General features: G+C 45.5%; 1 protein-coding gene across 5 annotated transcripts in view; it reads right to left on the reverse strand.

Annotated features, from left to right (window-relative positions):
• The window catches only part of TENM1 (teneurin transmembrane protein 1), a 909,292-nt gene that overhangs the window by 24,175 nt on the left and 871,138 nt on the right, over positions 1–13,979 (reverse strand). For all 5 annotated transcript variants that reach the window (XM_070784169.1, XM_070784168.1, XM_070784167.1 and 2 more), the window contains 2 exons: positions 7,113–7,285; positions 5,800–6,035 (listed from right to left, as the gene is read on the reverse strand). In XM_070784169.1, coding sequence (XP_070640270.1) covers positions 5,800–6,035; positions 7,113–7,285 — 409 coding nt within the window. The remainder of the gene's footprint in view (positions 1–5,799; positions 6,036–7,112; positions 7,286–13,979) is intronic.

A 13,979-nucleotide genomic window follows, 5' to 3' on the forward strand; every position in this document is an offset into this window, starting at 1 on the left:
GCAGCAGATGAGGATATACATAGACTGGAGCGGAAAGTACATTGCAAGGAAGATGATTCAAACACAACTCAGGTTCGGTGTGTGTGTCGGGGGGAGGAAATGGATTTTTTAAATAGGTGAAATTTTAGGATGTTAATGTGATTTATTTCACTTAATGGAGCTGGTGCCAAAGCAGGTTCTCATGTTCCCCAGCAGTTTGTTTCCTCACCTTGAAGAGGACCCTGAGTGTGTGTGTGAAAAAAAAAAGTCACCAATCACTGGAGAAAAGTGACTCTTTTTGCTTTATCTTCAAGGGAAGTCTATCATTTTCCAATTTTTTTCCTTTCCACTAGAAGGTCTGGGCTGGATCCACACTGGCCTTTGGGGAACATATTCATTCCATTAAATTGGCTATGCCTAATCTGGGGAAACTGAGGCAGTGATATAAGCAAGAGTGCCTAAGGATGGAGAGAGTAGATAAGGACTGTCGAGTTAAACAGCCTCCTTCCTCTCGCCTCCTTCACACTTTTCCTGCCCACCCACACTTGCCAGTACATTAGAGTCGATTATTTGTCTCTTTTTGTCAGCATTGAAATGAGGAGTCAGGCCCTGCCAAGATGGGCTCCACTGAGTGGGGCAATGATTTATAGATTAATTATTTTAAGGAACAAGGAAGTACAACATGATGGAGTGGAAAGAGTACTGCACTAGGCAAAGACTTGCATTTTAGTGCTGGCTCTGATCCATAATAGCTGTTTGACTTTGGGCAAATCACCTAACCTCTCTAGGCCTTAGTCTCCTTATCTGTAAATTGGGAATAGCCAATCATTAATAGTTGTGGTGATCAAACAAAACTCTGACTATGAAAACATTTTGTTAATTGTAGGAAATGGCAACACACTCCAGTACTCTTGCCTGGAAAATCCTGTGGGCTACAATCCATGGGGTCGAAAAGAGTTGGACACGACTGAGCGACTTTACTTCACTTTAAACATATGTAAAGGATCATTATTGGTGTTAGAATTTTCTAGGGACGTGTACAGTAACACCACCTAGCCAGTCTCCAGTCCCAGAACGTCAGGAAGAACCCCTGAAGTCACAGATGAGAGGGCCCTGAATTTGCTGCCGTTATAAGCCATTCTACAAATCTGCTCAACTCTACCACCAGATGGGAAACTGGTCAATTATAAATAGTATTAACTAAATAACACTTCAGAAATGTTAGGATCTAACAGAAGGATCTAACAAGGATCTAACAGAAGCAGAAGAGATTAGGAAGAGGTGGCAATAATACACAAAAGAACTTACAAAAAAGGTCTTAATGACCCAGATAACCACGATGGTATGATCATTCACCTAGAGCCAGACATCCTAGAGTGCAAAGTCAAGTGGGCCTTAGGAAGCGTTACTATAAACAAAGCTAGTGGAGGTGGTGGAATTCAAGCTGAGCTATTTAAAATCTTAAAAGATGGTGTGGTTAAAGTACTGCACTCAAATGCCAGCAAATTTGGAAAACTCAGCAGTAGCCACAGGACTGGAAAAGGTCAGATTTCATTCCAATCCCAAAGAAGGGCAATGCCAAAGAATGTTCAAACTACCGCACAATTGCACTCATCTCACATGTTAGCAGGGCTTCCCAGGTGGGGCTAGTGGTAATGCCAATGCAGGAGATGTAAGGGATGCGTGTTTGACCCCTGGGTTGGGAAGGTCCCCTGGAGGAGGGCATGGTAACCCACTCCAGTTTTCTTGCCTGGAGAATCCAATGGACAGAATAGCTTGGTGGGCTACAGTCCATAAGGTTGCAAAGAGTCAGACATGACTGAAACGACTTGGCATGCACACACACACATGCCAGCAAGGTGATGCTAAAAATCCTTCAAGGCAGGCTTCAATAGCACTGAACTTCCAGATGTACCTAGAACTGCCAGATGTACAAGCTGGGTTTAGAAAAGGCAGAGGAGCCAGAGATCAAATTGCCAACATTCACTGGATCATAGAGAAAGCAAGGGAATTCCAGAAAAGCATCTACTTCTGCTCCATTGACTATGAGAAAGCCTTTGACTGTGTGGATTACAACACTGTGGAAAACTCTTAAAGAGATGGGAGTATCAGACCACCTTACCTGTCTACTGAGAAACCTGTATATGATCAAGGAACAACAGTTAGAACTGGACATGGAACAGCAGACTGGTTCAAAATTGGGAAAGGCTGTATATAGTCGCCCTGTTTACTTAACTTACATGTAGAGTACATAATATGAAATGTTAGATGAATCACAAGCTGAAATCAAGATTTCCAGGAGAAATATCAACAAGCTCAGATATGTAGATGATACCACAATAATGGCAGAAAGCAAAGAGGAATTAAAAAGCCTCTTGATGAGGATGAAAGAGGAGAGTGAAAAAGCTAGCTTAAAACTCATTATGGCAAAACCAATACAATATTGTAAAGTTAAAAAATAAAATAAAATAAACTAAAAAATAAATGCAATTATTAAAAAAAAAAGAAGTACACTTTGAATAAAAAAGGAAAAAAAAATACTAAGATCATGGCATCCAGTCCCCTCACTTCATGGCAAATAGATGGGGAAAAAAAAGGAAACAGTGGCAGATTTTATTTTTTTGGGTTCCAAAATCACTGCGGATGGTGATTGCAGCCATGAAAGTAAAAGACGCTTGCTCCTTGGAGGAAAAGGTATGACAAACCTAGACAGCATATTAAAAAGCAGAGACATCACTTTACCAACAAAGGTCCATATAGTCAAAGCTATGGTTTTTCTAGTAGCCATGTACAGATTTGAGTTGGACCATAAAGAAGGCTGAGCACAAAAGAATTGATGCTTTTAAACTGTGGTGCTGGAGAAGAATCTTGAGAGTCCCCTGGACAGCAAGGAGATCAAACCAGTCAGTCCTAAAGGAAATCAACCCTGAATATTCATTGAAAGGACTGATGCTGAAACTGAAGCTCCAATACTTTGGCTACTTGATGCGAAGAGCTGACTCACTGGAAAAGACCCTGATGCTGGGAAGATTGAGGGCAGGAGGAAAGGAGGATGATAGAGGATGAGATGGTTGGATGGCAGCATCAACTCAATGGACATGAGTTTGAGCAAGCTCTGGGAGATAGTGAAGGACAGGGAAGCCTGGCATGCTTCAGTCCATGGGGTGGCAAAGAGATGGACATGACTTAGTGACTGAACAACAACAACAAATAACACTTCACTCTACTCACACGGAAGAGTGCCCATATATTTTATGCCCACTAACCTCAGTATTAAGAACAATTTGGAATATGATGTGAAAATTACACTTTATATTCTCTCTCCATTATCTGTACATACGGAGGGGAGAAAATAGGATGGGCCATCATAGAAAGCGGAAAATAATAAAGCCACATGGTATAGAATGTGTTCTAAAAAATGGAAAATCCCAAAGTCATATAGTGTATGATATGACTCACAAACTTTATTCAGACTCTAAGCTGCTGCTGCTACTGCTAAGGCGCTTCAGTCGTGTCCAACTCTGTGCGACCCCATAGACAGCAGCCCACCAGGCTCCACTGTCCCTGGTATTCTCCGGGCAAGAACACTGCAGTGGGCTGCCATTTTCTTCTCCAATGCATGAAAAGTGAAAGTGAAGTCGCTCAGTCGTGTCTGACTCTATGCGACACCATAGACAGCAGCCTACCAGACTCCTCCGTCCATGGGATTTTCCAGGCAAGAGTACTGGAGTGGGGTGCCATTGCCTTCTCCGACTCTAAGCTGGGGAGGCACCAAAATACCATTTATTTGATGTAATTTTCCTAGGGTGAGTCCATGAGGTTGATATACCATGTGTATATAATTCTGACTTTTCTCTAGTATGACATCTTCATTTCACAGGTGAAAAAAATAAAGGCATTTCTTAAGCCAGTTGTAAGACTCCCCCATTTAGGGTTCTAAGCAGGAGATCCCATTTCTAGAAGAACTCTGATAGGAAACCCTTACTGCCCACACATAGAGAGGTTTGGACTATTTGGGCTGGTTTCACCTCTCATTTCTCCCACTCCAGTACTCTTGCCTGGAAAATCCCATGGATGGAGGAGCCTGGTAGGCTGCAGTCCATGGGGTCGCTAAGGGTCGGACACGACTAAGCAACTTCACTTTCACTTTTTACTTTCATGCATTGGAGAAGGAAATGGCAACCCACTCCAGTGTTCTTGCCTGGAGAATCCCAGGGACGGGGGAGCCTGGTGGGCTGCTGTCTACGTGGTTGCACAGAGTCGGACACGACTGAAGCGACTTAGCAGCAGCAGCAGCACCTCTCATTTCAGTGGCATTTCTGGTAAATATTCTGGCAATCGAATCAAAGCATACAAACTGACTTGTGCATGTAGACAACTTTAGTGGCTGTTACAAAAACAACCACAGAAGTCTATCTCTGAGTCACCAACAGAACTGACTCAGAAGTGAGCACATGGGACTGGCCTGACTGCTTGTTGCTGGAATTGGGTGGTTGTTTGGTGTTGCCCTGTCACAGCCTAGAGGTTACTGTATTTTTACTGTGAGCGAAGAAATGCAAGTGTTCCAGGTATCCCAGGCAAGACACAGGTGCTCAAAGCAGGCCTAGCCTCAATAGTGAGTAACTGCCTCAGGTTGGCAGTTGCTCTTGGGCTCATATTGAATGTTGCTATATTTGGAAAGTTGGTCATGTCATCCTAACATTGCTTCATGTTCAAGAAGGGACAGGTAGAAAGAGTGCGGTGGTGCTTGTGGGTTTCGTGTTCAGCAGAAAGGCAATTCTGACTGAGAGATCCCAGGTTAACTGTGGTGACTGTGCTCGGTAAAAACTTGAAAACTCCCAAATCCTGCATTTCTCCCAGGCAGCTCTCTTCTGGGCTTCCCAGGTGATGCTAGTGGTAAAGAAGCTGCCTGCCAACGCAGGAGATGGAAGAGACCCGGGTTCAATCCTGGGTCGGGAAGATCCCCTGGAGGAGGACATGGCACCCCACTCCAGTATTCTTGCCTGGAGAATCCCATGGACAGAGGAGCCTGGTGGGCTACAGTCCATGAGGTCACAAAGGGTCGGACACAACTGAAGCACGCATCCATGCTCTCTCTGAGTGCCATTAAGCCAACAGGAGCACTAGTCCTTGACCTCTCTGGCCCTTAATATGTATATTCAAGGCAATGATATCATTCACTGATTTCTCCTTTAATTGCCTTTGTCCAAATGTTGCCTGACGTTGCATATCCTTCTGTGTGTACCTGCCTGGCCTTTTCGAATAAAGTATCTACCACCACATGGCGCTTCCCTTGTGGCTCAGCTGGTAACGAATCTACCTGCAATGCAGGAGACCTGGGTTCAATCCCTGGGTTGGGAAGATCCCCTGGAGAAGGGAAAGGTTACCCACTCCAGTATTCTGGCCTGGAGAATTCCATGGACTGTGTAGTCCACTGGGTCGTAAAGAGTCCGACATGACTGAGCGACTTTCACTTTCACTTTTTACCAGGAAGCAGGGGTTTGAGGCATCTCCAGGCCATATGAGGGGTTCCAGAGGGCCTCCTGACTACACGCATTTCTAGATCCAGACATTGTCGGTGCCTGAAATTGCTACTGTCAGAGCACTTTAGCTGGCTAATGACAAAGAAAGCTCTTATTAGAATGTTCATTTAAGGATAGTGAACCATTATCAGCCATTAGCACCCTCTCTTGAATTACTATATTATATAAGTTAGTCACCTAGAAAACCTTTGGAGAAATGGGACTTCTGATTAGGGAGGTGCTGTGGTTTTCAAAAATACAATACCAGTTATCTAGGTGCTGTCAGGTCGAGACTTACCCTCAGCCTCCTTTCGAAAGCTGAAATGTTGCCTTTGTTCTGCTCCTTGCGCTGCCGCCACTCGATGAGGTTGGCGTTGTGCTCCCCGGGCAGAGAGATGTTGCATTTGCCCAGGGTGGGGTTGACCGCCCCGGCCAGGATGTGGGGCTCTGAACTGAGGCTGATCTCCATCCCACTGGCAAACGTGACACGCAGGGAGCCGTCTGGACTCACCCGATAGGTGCTCTGGGTATTTTCTGCAGAGAGAGGAGCAAAGGAGGAAGCGGGGGAAGAAGAGGGAAGCACAGAAGTAGAGGAGAGACAACTTGAGCTTCAGGAGGCAAGTTTGGGAAAGGATGAGCAGGTGTGGCGCCATGGACCTCACTGCCCTCAGGGCTACAGACAACCATTCTGACAAGCCCTCTGTCCATTTGGGTCTTGTTAGTTTCACAGCTGGGCTGTCTTGTTTCTTGGACAAAAGACTCCTGTGTAATACTGCAGGCTGTTTCTGTTTTTCAAAACGTTCTCATTTTTAAAGGATTTCCTCACAAACTTCTTCTCTGACTTGGTGGATTGGCCTTCTCCATTTGATATGCTGGGAGCTAGAATGAGCGGAGTATGCAGTGTAATTCAGAACCCTCAACCTGGGGACATAAGCACAGTGGCTGGTCTCCAGGAAAGGATACGCTGACAAAGGTTGCCGCCGATCCTTTTAGAGTGGATCTGATGTTGGACAGTTCTGTGTTTGGCCTCACAGCCTAACAATAGAACGGGTCCTTAATGACTGGGCAGAGAGAAAATGATTTCTCTGTGTCCATTTCTCTCAGCTTCTAAGACATTCTTTCCAAATCCACCTTCCTTTTTTCCTTCCTTCCTGTTTACTTCCCTCTTGCTCTCTCCCTCTCTCTCCTTTCCTTCTTTTTTCCTTCCATTCTCTCTTACATTTCCCTTATATTCCAGCTTGGTATGCACCCTCACTCCTCCTTTTTATTCACCCACGTCATCACTGCTCTAGAATGCTAATTTCAGATGGGACACAGACTTCGTGCCTTTAGTATACCCCCAATCAGAGCTTAAAGAGCTTTACAAACAGCTGGGTGTTGGGAAATGGCTTGATGGAAGAGTATATTTGGCAGGAATTGAACCTCCTAACTCCCACAGGGATGTGGCCCAATGTTGCTGTAGGAACTTTATGAAAGGTGTGACTTGGGATTCAGCCTCCACAGCTGGAATATGGGGACAAGAAGTCTTCTATTAATTAACAGTGTGTGGAGGTTTGATGGTAGAAGTGAGAGAGATGCCATTAGAGGCGGCAAAGTTGGAAATATTCTTACCTTGTTTCAAAATATATATGGTACTCGTGGCTGTCAGATTAGTTGACATGAGGACGTTTTCGCGGTTGGAAGTATCTAGCTCCACTTTCGTCAGCTTCTCCAGGTCACTGTGGAAGCTGCTGACATCTCCAGTGGGAAACGTTGCATTGGTCAGATGCCCCTCGGGGTCATACCTGCGGAATGTAACCAAACCCAACTTTGAAGTCTCTTGGCAGTGATAACGGGCCTTTGCAAAATAAAACTCACTTGGCAGCTAATACAGTTAAACTTTGAGTGATAACAAGTATTATTAACCTTGTTCAATAAGAAGAAAAAGGTCAGAGAGATGATTAATCAAACGAAGGTATTTTTTGCAGCTTCTGAATTCTTGATGACTTCCTTGAGCTGTGCTGTTTTACAGAAAAAATATATCTGATAATGAATCACCAGGGTGGAAAACTGATTTATGAATCATGTCCCGCTGTGTGCAATGTTGCAGGGAGCCTTCCATTTGCAATTTGGGTCGATCCCATCAGATGTGATGGATCACAAAAACCAGCAGAGGGTGCTGTTGGCAAAGAAAAAGGACGCACAAGTGTTCGCCTCCCCTCAACCCCCCCAAACAGGCAGAGAAGGCCAATAAACTGATTTTGCATTGTGATAGGAAAATTATATTTGCTGCTGTTTAAGTTGCCAAATTTGAAATGAATGAATCATTCTTCCAACAAAATGAACAAGCACAGAAGATAATGGAAACATACTCATTAAAACATTCTGGAACCCCCTGATCTCAGTGTCACTTAATTTTTTTCTCTTTTTATAGTATAGTACATAATGTGTTGTAATTTGCCTGTATGAGTAAGAGCTCACCCCCACCCCCGCCAAATAATTACCTGGGATAATAGGCAATAACTTATATCTAGAAATAGACTCTGGTGAGTTGAATTTTTTTTTTTTAAATCAGAACTATTGGCAATCTGACTGGCTTCCGAATGGAGAGAACTTCCCTGAAGGCTTTTGATGTGGAACTGTTCTTTTATTGCCAATAGAACCAAGAAAAATAAACTCTTCATTAAAAGTAAAGACATGCACTCGGAAACCCATTACTGTTTTCTTTTCAAGTTGCAAATTTAAAAATATTTAAGTACTTTTATTGGCTTTTAAAATGTTAAACAATTATATTCTTTTAACCTAAAGTGAGCAGGATAGAGCCTGGACACAGTGGTGGAGCCTGGCCCTACTGCCTGTTGTTCAGTCACTTCAGTTGTGTCCGATTCTTTGTGACCCCATGGACCGTAGCCCACCAGGCTCCCTCTGTCCATGGGGATTGTCCAGGCAGGAATACTGGAGTGGGTTGCTATTTCCTTCTCCAGAGGATCTTCCCAACCCAGGGATTGAACACATGTCTCCTGCACTGCAGGTGGATTCTGTACCACTGAGCCATCAGGGAAGCCCCCTGACCCCTGGAATGATGCAAAATGGCCTAATGACTCAGTGTGAATCCACTATGTTTTAAAGAATTCAGTCTGGAGAGTTGCTAAAATTTTAAAACATAGACCAGTCTTTGGTAGACTTGGGAAAAGGGGCTAGACATTATTTTACAGGACGAAACTGGACTTGAGGCTATACACAATGGCATGTCAAGTTCAGTTCTGTGTGTACATGAGCATGCTCACAGGCACACTCGATCAGTTAAAAACAATCAGGCATGCAAATAAAAATAATCAAATAGGTCGTTTGGCATCACGGATATGGCAAGCCCCAGGTATTTAATTGGATGCACCCTTTGTTTAAATGGATTTCAGTCAAAATGGCTATTGGCATGTTGCTACTATGATGCTAAGGCCTTATTATCAAAGAAAGGCTGAAGGGTGCTGTTTGCGCCTGGGGTTAATGGCAAGATCTTCCCTGCTGCTCAGCCTGTTTGCCCATGGCCTGCTCTGGGGCTGTGAGAAGACCCTTGATGAGAACAGGGCATGGAAGGGCCTGAGTGCCTAACACAGCCTGACTTTGTCTGCCTGGTCTTTCTTTCAGCGGAGGAAAACAGTACCGAGCTTTGATTCTCACAAGGTACCAATCTGCTTTGGCCTGTAGGGAGGAGTCTCCAGGCTCAGACAGAAGGAAGCTACTGCAGGCCCCCTCCCGAGGGAGACTGTGGCCCCACAGCCTGGATTACGCAGGCAGTTGCTCTCTGTTTCACATCCTTCACCAGTCACCCGGCCGCATCAGTTTCCCTTTCCTGATTTCTAAAGGGTTTCCTCAGCACTTGGCAAGGTCACGCCTCATTATTCCCCCAGGAGATCTGACCTCTCTCAGTCACACAGCCCCTTGTTTTAAAGCAAGATTTCCTCTAAAGGTGCCAGCAGTGGTGGTGCCCACTTCTCAGGGCTAGATGACAGGATCAGATGCCAACTGAGCCATCCACGAGCAGAGGTACAAGGGCCAAAAATCTGAACGAATGTTAGCACTGGCCTGTGGTGTAATTCCCTGGATAGACGTAGCTGGGAGGCTGCCACCTGCTCCTTTTCTGGTGAGGGAGGTAATGGGGTAGGGATAAGGTAGGCTTTCTCATAGTCCTGCCCAAGCGCTAGACAGCTCAAAAGTTCTATTGTCTGATTTCCTTTCTGTGGCTGGATAAGCCTCTTTATTTGAAGATGTACATTTGACTTTATCATAAACAAAGTACCTTGAGGGTGTTTTGCTAAGTGAAATAAGTCAGACAGTAAATACTGTATGATCTCAGTTATACGTGGACTCTAAAAAAAATTCAAACTCAAAAAACCTGAACACACCAAGCTCGTAGGTAAAGATCAGATTTGTGGTTTTCAGAGTTGGGGGTGGGTGAAGGAATAGCATAGAAGTGGTCCAATGGTTAAAAATCCACCTTGCAGTGCAGGGGATGTGGGTTCGATCCCAGGTTAGGGAACTAAGATCCCACGTGCTACAGGGCAGCTAAGCCTGTGCACTACAACTACTGAGCCTGTGCTCTCTAGAGCCCTTGAGCTGCAACTAGGCAGGAGCAAAAACACTGCAGCTAAGACCTAACACAGCCCAATTAATTAAATAAATCAATATATTTGTTAAAAGTACTGGAGATGCCATGTACAACAAGGTGATAGTGAACATTGCTGTGTGGTATGTATGAAGCTTCCTAAGAAACTAAATCCTAAAAGTTCTCATCATAAAGAAAACAATATTTTTCTTTTTTTTTTTTTTGTGTCTATGTGGGATGATGGATGTTCACTAAACTTACTGTTGTCATCACTTTGTGATATATAGAAGTCAAGTCACTAGGCTGTATGCCTTAAACTTATAGAGCGCTGTATGTCGATTATATCTCAATAAAACTGAAGGGGAAAAAGCCAAAAAAACCCAAAGCACTCTACCCCCAACACACTCACCCACCCCTATTCTGCTAGTCACAGTCAAGGCAATGGCATTGGTGGTATCTGCAGAGTGGCACCTTTCCTGGGCTCAGCCATGCACACGGCCCTCCGTCAAAAACAACAGGCCTATCTCTCTTCTGTGGGGTCATTTCCAAAGGAAGAGCAACAGGCAGATCCCACAACTTTGGAAAGATTGCTCTGAAGTGGATAAGAAATAAAGGAAATCTTTGATTTCCTATGGCTTGCTTGAGTTTTTTTTTCCCCCCCTCCATCATAGGGGACTGCATTTTCCCCAACTGAATGTCAAAGAAACAAGTTTAATCAAAATCTCTTATGCTGTGGGTTTCCCTTTGGTGCCTGCATCCTTTGGTGCAGAGAGCACAAGCCCAATATGCTGCAACTGATCCCCTCAGGCCATAACAGGGTACTAACTTCCTTCTTTGCACCCCTACTTGTCCTCTGCACCCTGGGCTGTGAGTAGCATGCACTCAACCAGGCCCATAAATTCTGGTTTGGTGAACTGTGTGATCGGGCATTGACTGTTGCCTTCACGGTTATCAGGAGTGAGTTTGCCATCACCCTATTCCTTTCTGTCTTGATTTTACAGAGTTCCACTGCGTGCGTGCACACACACACGTGTTCCTGCGGAGCAAAGGAAACATGTGGAAAGAAATTCAGGATTCATTCTTGTCCTTGAGGACCATATGGTTTACAGTAGGGCAGATGATATTTACACATTATTAAAATATATTTGGTCTGATATTTTGTCACAAGGGCTAGCCTGCCCTTTCCCTTGAGGACAGTCTAAGTCACAGTTAAACCATGCCGAGTAAAAACCAGAAGCTCTTCCATCTTTGCTTTTAAGAAAACATTGAAGATTATAGAAGAAAAATTCATTAATTATTTTATAAAAGGAAATAGACCCTCTTAACCCTCTCAGAAACCTGAACAACCGAATAAGCATTCTTTAGGAAATACTAGATTCCCCTTTCCTTGCCAACAACTTCATTTGGCTTCCTATGACTCAGCCCAGGTCCATCATGCCCTTCTATTTTCACTTGTCCTTCATTCAATAAATATCATCAGTCTTGGGCTGGGTCCTGGGGATACTGTGCTGAATGAAATTCGAAGTCTAGTAGGGTAGATATGATAGGCACACGAATCGCTCTGATGCCAGAATACTGCCATATACTTCTGTAAACAAGGAGCTGCCAGATTTCCCTCCAGGCTGAGCACAAGGAAAGGAGGAGAATGAGGTGGTTGGTATTCGAATCCTGGAAGGTAGTGGGAGATCAATCCCTTGATAGGTAGAGACGGAGGAGGGGAGGAAGGCATTGTGAAGGCGGGCACTCTGGTGTTTGGGAAGACCATTGAGGGAAGCCGGATGCGGGAGCGCAAGGGTCCTCTCGGAGGGGCATGGGAAATGAGGCTGGAGAGGCTTGCTGGAAACAGAGCATGGGGATACTGGGGTGCCAGGCTCTGGAGGAAAGCACGCAGTTGATGGGCAATGGAGAGGCATAGGAAGCTCTCAGGGGGAGAGCAGTATGACTCCTTAGGTGCTGTGGTGGCAGTGAATCTTGGAATGGGAGCTATGGAGCAGGGAAAACTGTTGGGAGGCTTACTGCCCCAGTTTGTGTAAGAGAAGATTGTGGCCCCTTGCCTTTATGAAACGCATGGTGATAGTTCTCCTAGGTGGTAAACTCTTGCATCTTTAGAGAGAGGGCACAGTGCCTCGTTCACCTCTGTATCGTCAGTGTGTGGCCCAGAGCAAACTCTCACTGCTTACACTTGTTGAATGTGGGAAGCAGGATCTGCCTGTGCAGATGGGAAGGACGGGGTGGAGACGAGAGTGAGCGTGGTGAGAGGACAGACAGCCATCCCGGGGGATGTGGAGGCTCAGTTTAGAGAGACGTCCTGTGTGGTGCAACTCATCCTCCCAGCAAGGCTCGGAAACTTTGTTCTGCAACCTCTCTTCCTTCGCTTCAGCCCCTGTCCCTTTGCTAGTTCTTTCTCCCCAGCATGACCCTCCACAGCTCTTGCTGCCCATTCCTGAGACTTCTCAAGGGCATAAAGCCCAAGGGGAGGGGACTGAGTGAAAGTATCCAGTCTGTCTGTGAAGTCCTCAAGGAACTGTTGGCGATGCTACATTCTTTCTTTTTTGATGTGCTCGGACTGACTATTCACTTTCATAACCATGGGAATCACATCCTCTCCTTAGGCAAATATTTTACCCACAGACCCGGCGGGTTTACCTTGTTCCCCTCCTCCCCTTTGCCCCCGTTCCCTGAATCTTATCAGGTAGGAGGAAAAGCCTTCCCTTAGCCATTTCCATAAGACTGAGCATTTGTAAAGCAGCCTAGAAAGCACCTAGAGCCGTCATGAGGGCATTTCCAAGTTGTCAGCGAATGGCGGGTTTGGCGGGTGGGGGTGGGGAATGTGCTAATCAAGACCTGAGATGGAGAGAATACAGAAAACCAAGGATCAAGAGATCATGGAAATGCAGAGTCCCCTTCGAGCAGAGGGCTCCCACAAAGGTCAAGGGCCCAAGGAGCTGTCAGCTCAGTCTGCACTGGCAGCACTGACAAAACTGGGACCTCTGCAGATGAGTGTAGCAGAAGCCTTTGCCAGGAAAAGCCTTGCGAAATGAGGAGGCTGCCCTAGTGTGGAGATGCTGGGTCCCTCCCTTAGACCTCCGCTGGGGCAGGGTCATCGCAATCAGGAGTCCACGAGCCCCTGGGACCATGAGCCCTGCCTCGTTCCTATTCCTGTCTTGACAATCACTTCCCTGTTAGCTATTTCTCTGTGGTCAGCTTTCCCCTGACACTCAGGACACTTAGGGGCGGTGGAGCATCAAGTACTAATACGTGGGGTGTGCAACTTTTGATCCTGGTCCAAGTCAAATGGAATTAGGAAAAGCAAGGAACTATTTAAACAACATCACACTACACAGGACAAGCCCACCCACTACCACGGCACAAGATGCATTTTCAAATCCCATGTCATTCTTCCTCATCGTCACTGCAGATCATCGAAAGTTGAATGGTTGACTGGCTTCGCTACTTCTCTGTGGCAGTCGTTCATCCCGCCAACTTTTGCTTCTGTTTCTCTTTTTCTGTTTGTCATCTCAGGAAAGAAATTTGATGTTCACCTTGGCAAAGGATTTGTCCCCTTCGGGCCACAGAAGGCAGCCTGTCTTTCATCTCAGAGCATCGTTCCCCACACCACTTTCTCCCAACCCCAGCATGGCTCTAACCCTGACCAGAAGAGTAGGTCTGATTCTGTGTCCCCCAGCTTCAGAAAGACAAGGAAAAACTCAAGTCAGTGCTCAGGACTGGCTAAAGTGTTGGAGGATACAAGTGAAAAAAGTCGGGGCTTGTACAGGGTAAACTGTGGGAAGAATTAGTTCCATTTGAAGGCTGGAAAATTGCTCATTCTAATATGTGCAGGCAAGAAGGGATGGGAGCAGTGTTCCGTTGGGGACAGAATACACTGATTCAGGATG

This window comes from Bos indicus, chromosome X (genome assembly GCF_029378745.1).
Source record: "Bos indicus isolate NIAB-ARS_2022 breed Sahiwal x Tharparkar chromosome X, NIAB-ARS_B.indTharparkar_mat_pri_1.0, whole genome shotgun sequence".
Lineage (NCBI taxonomy): Eukaryota > Metazoa > Chordata > Mammalia > Artiodactyla > Bovidae > Bos > Bos indicus.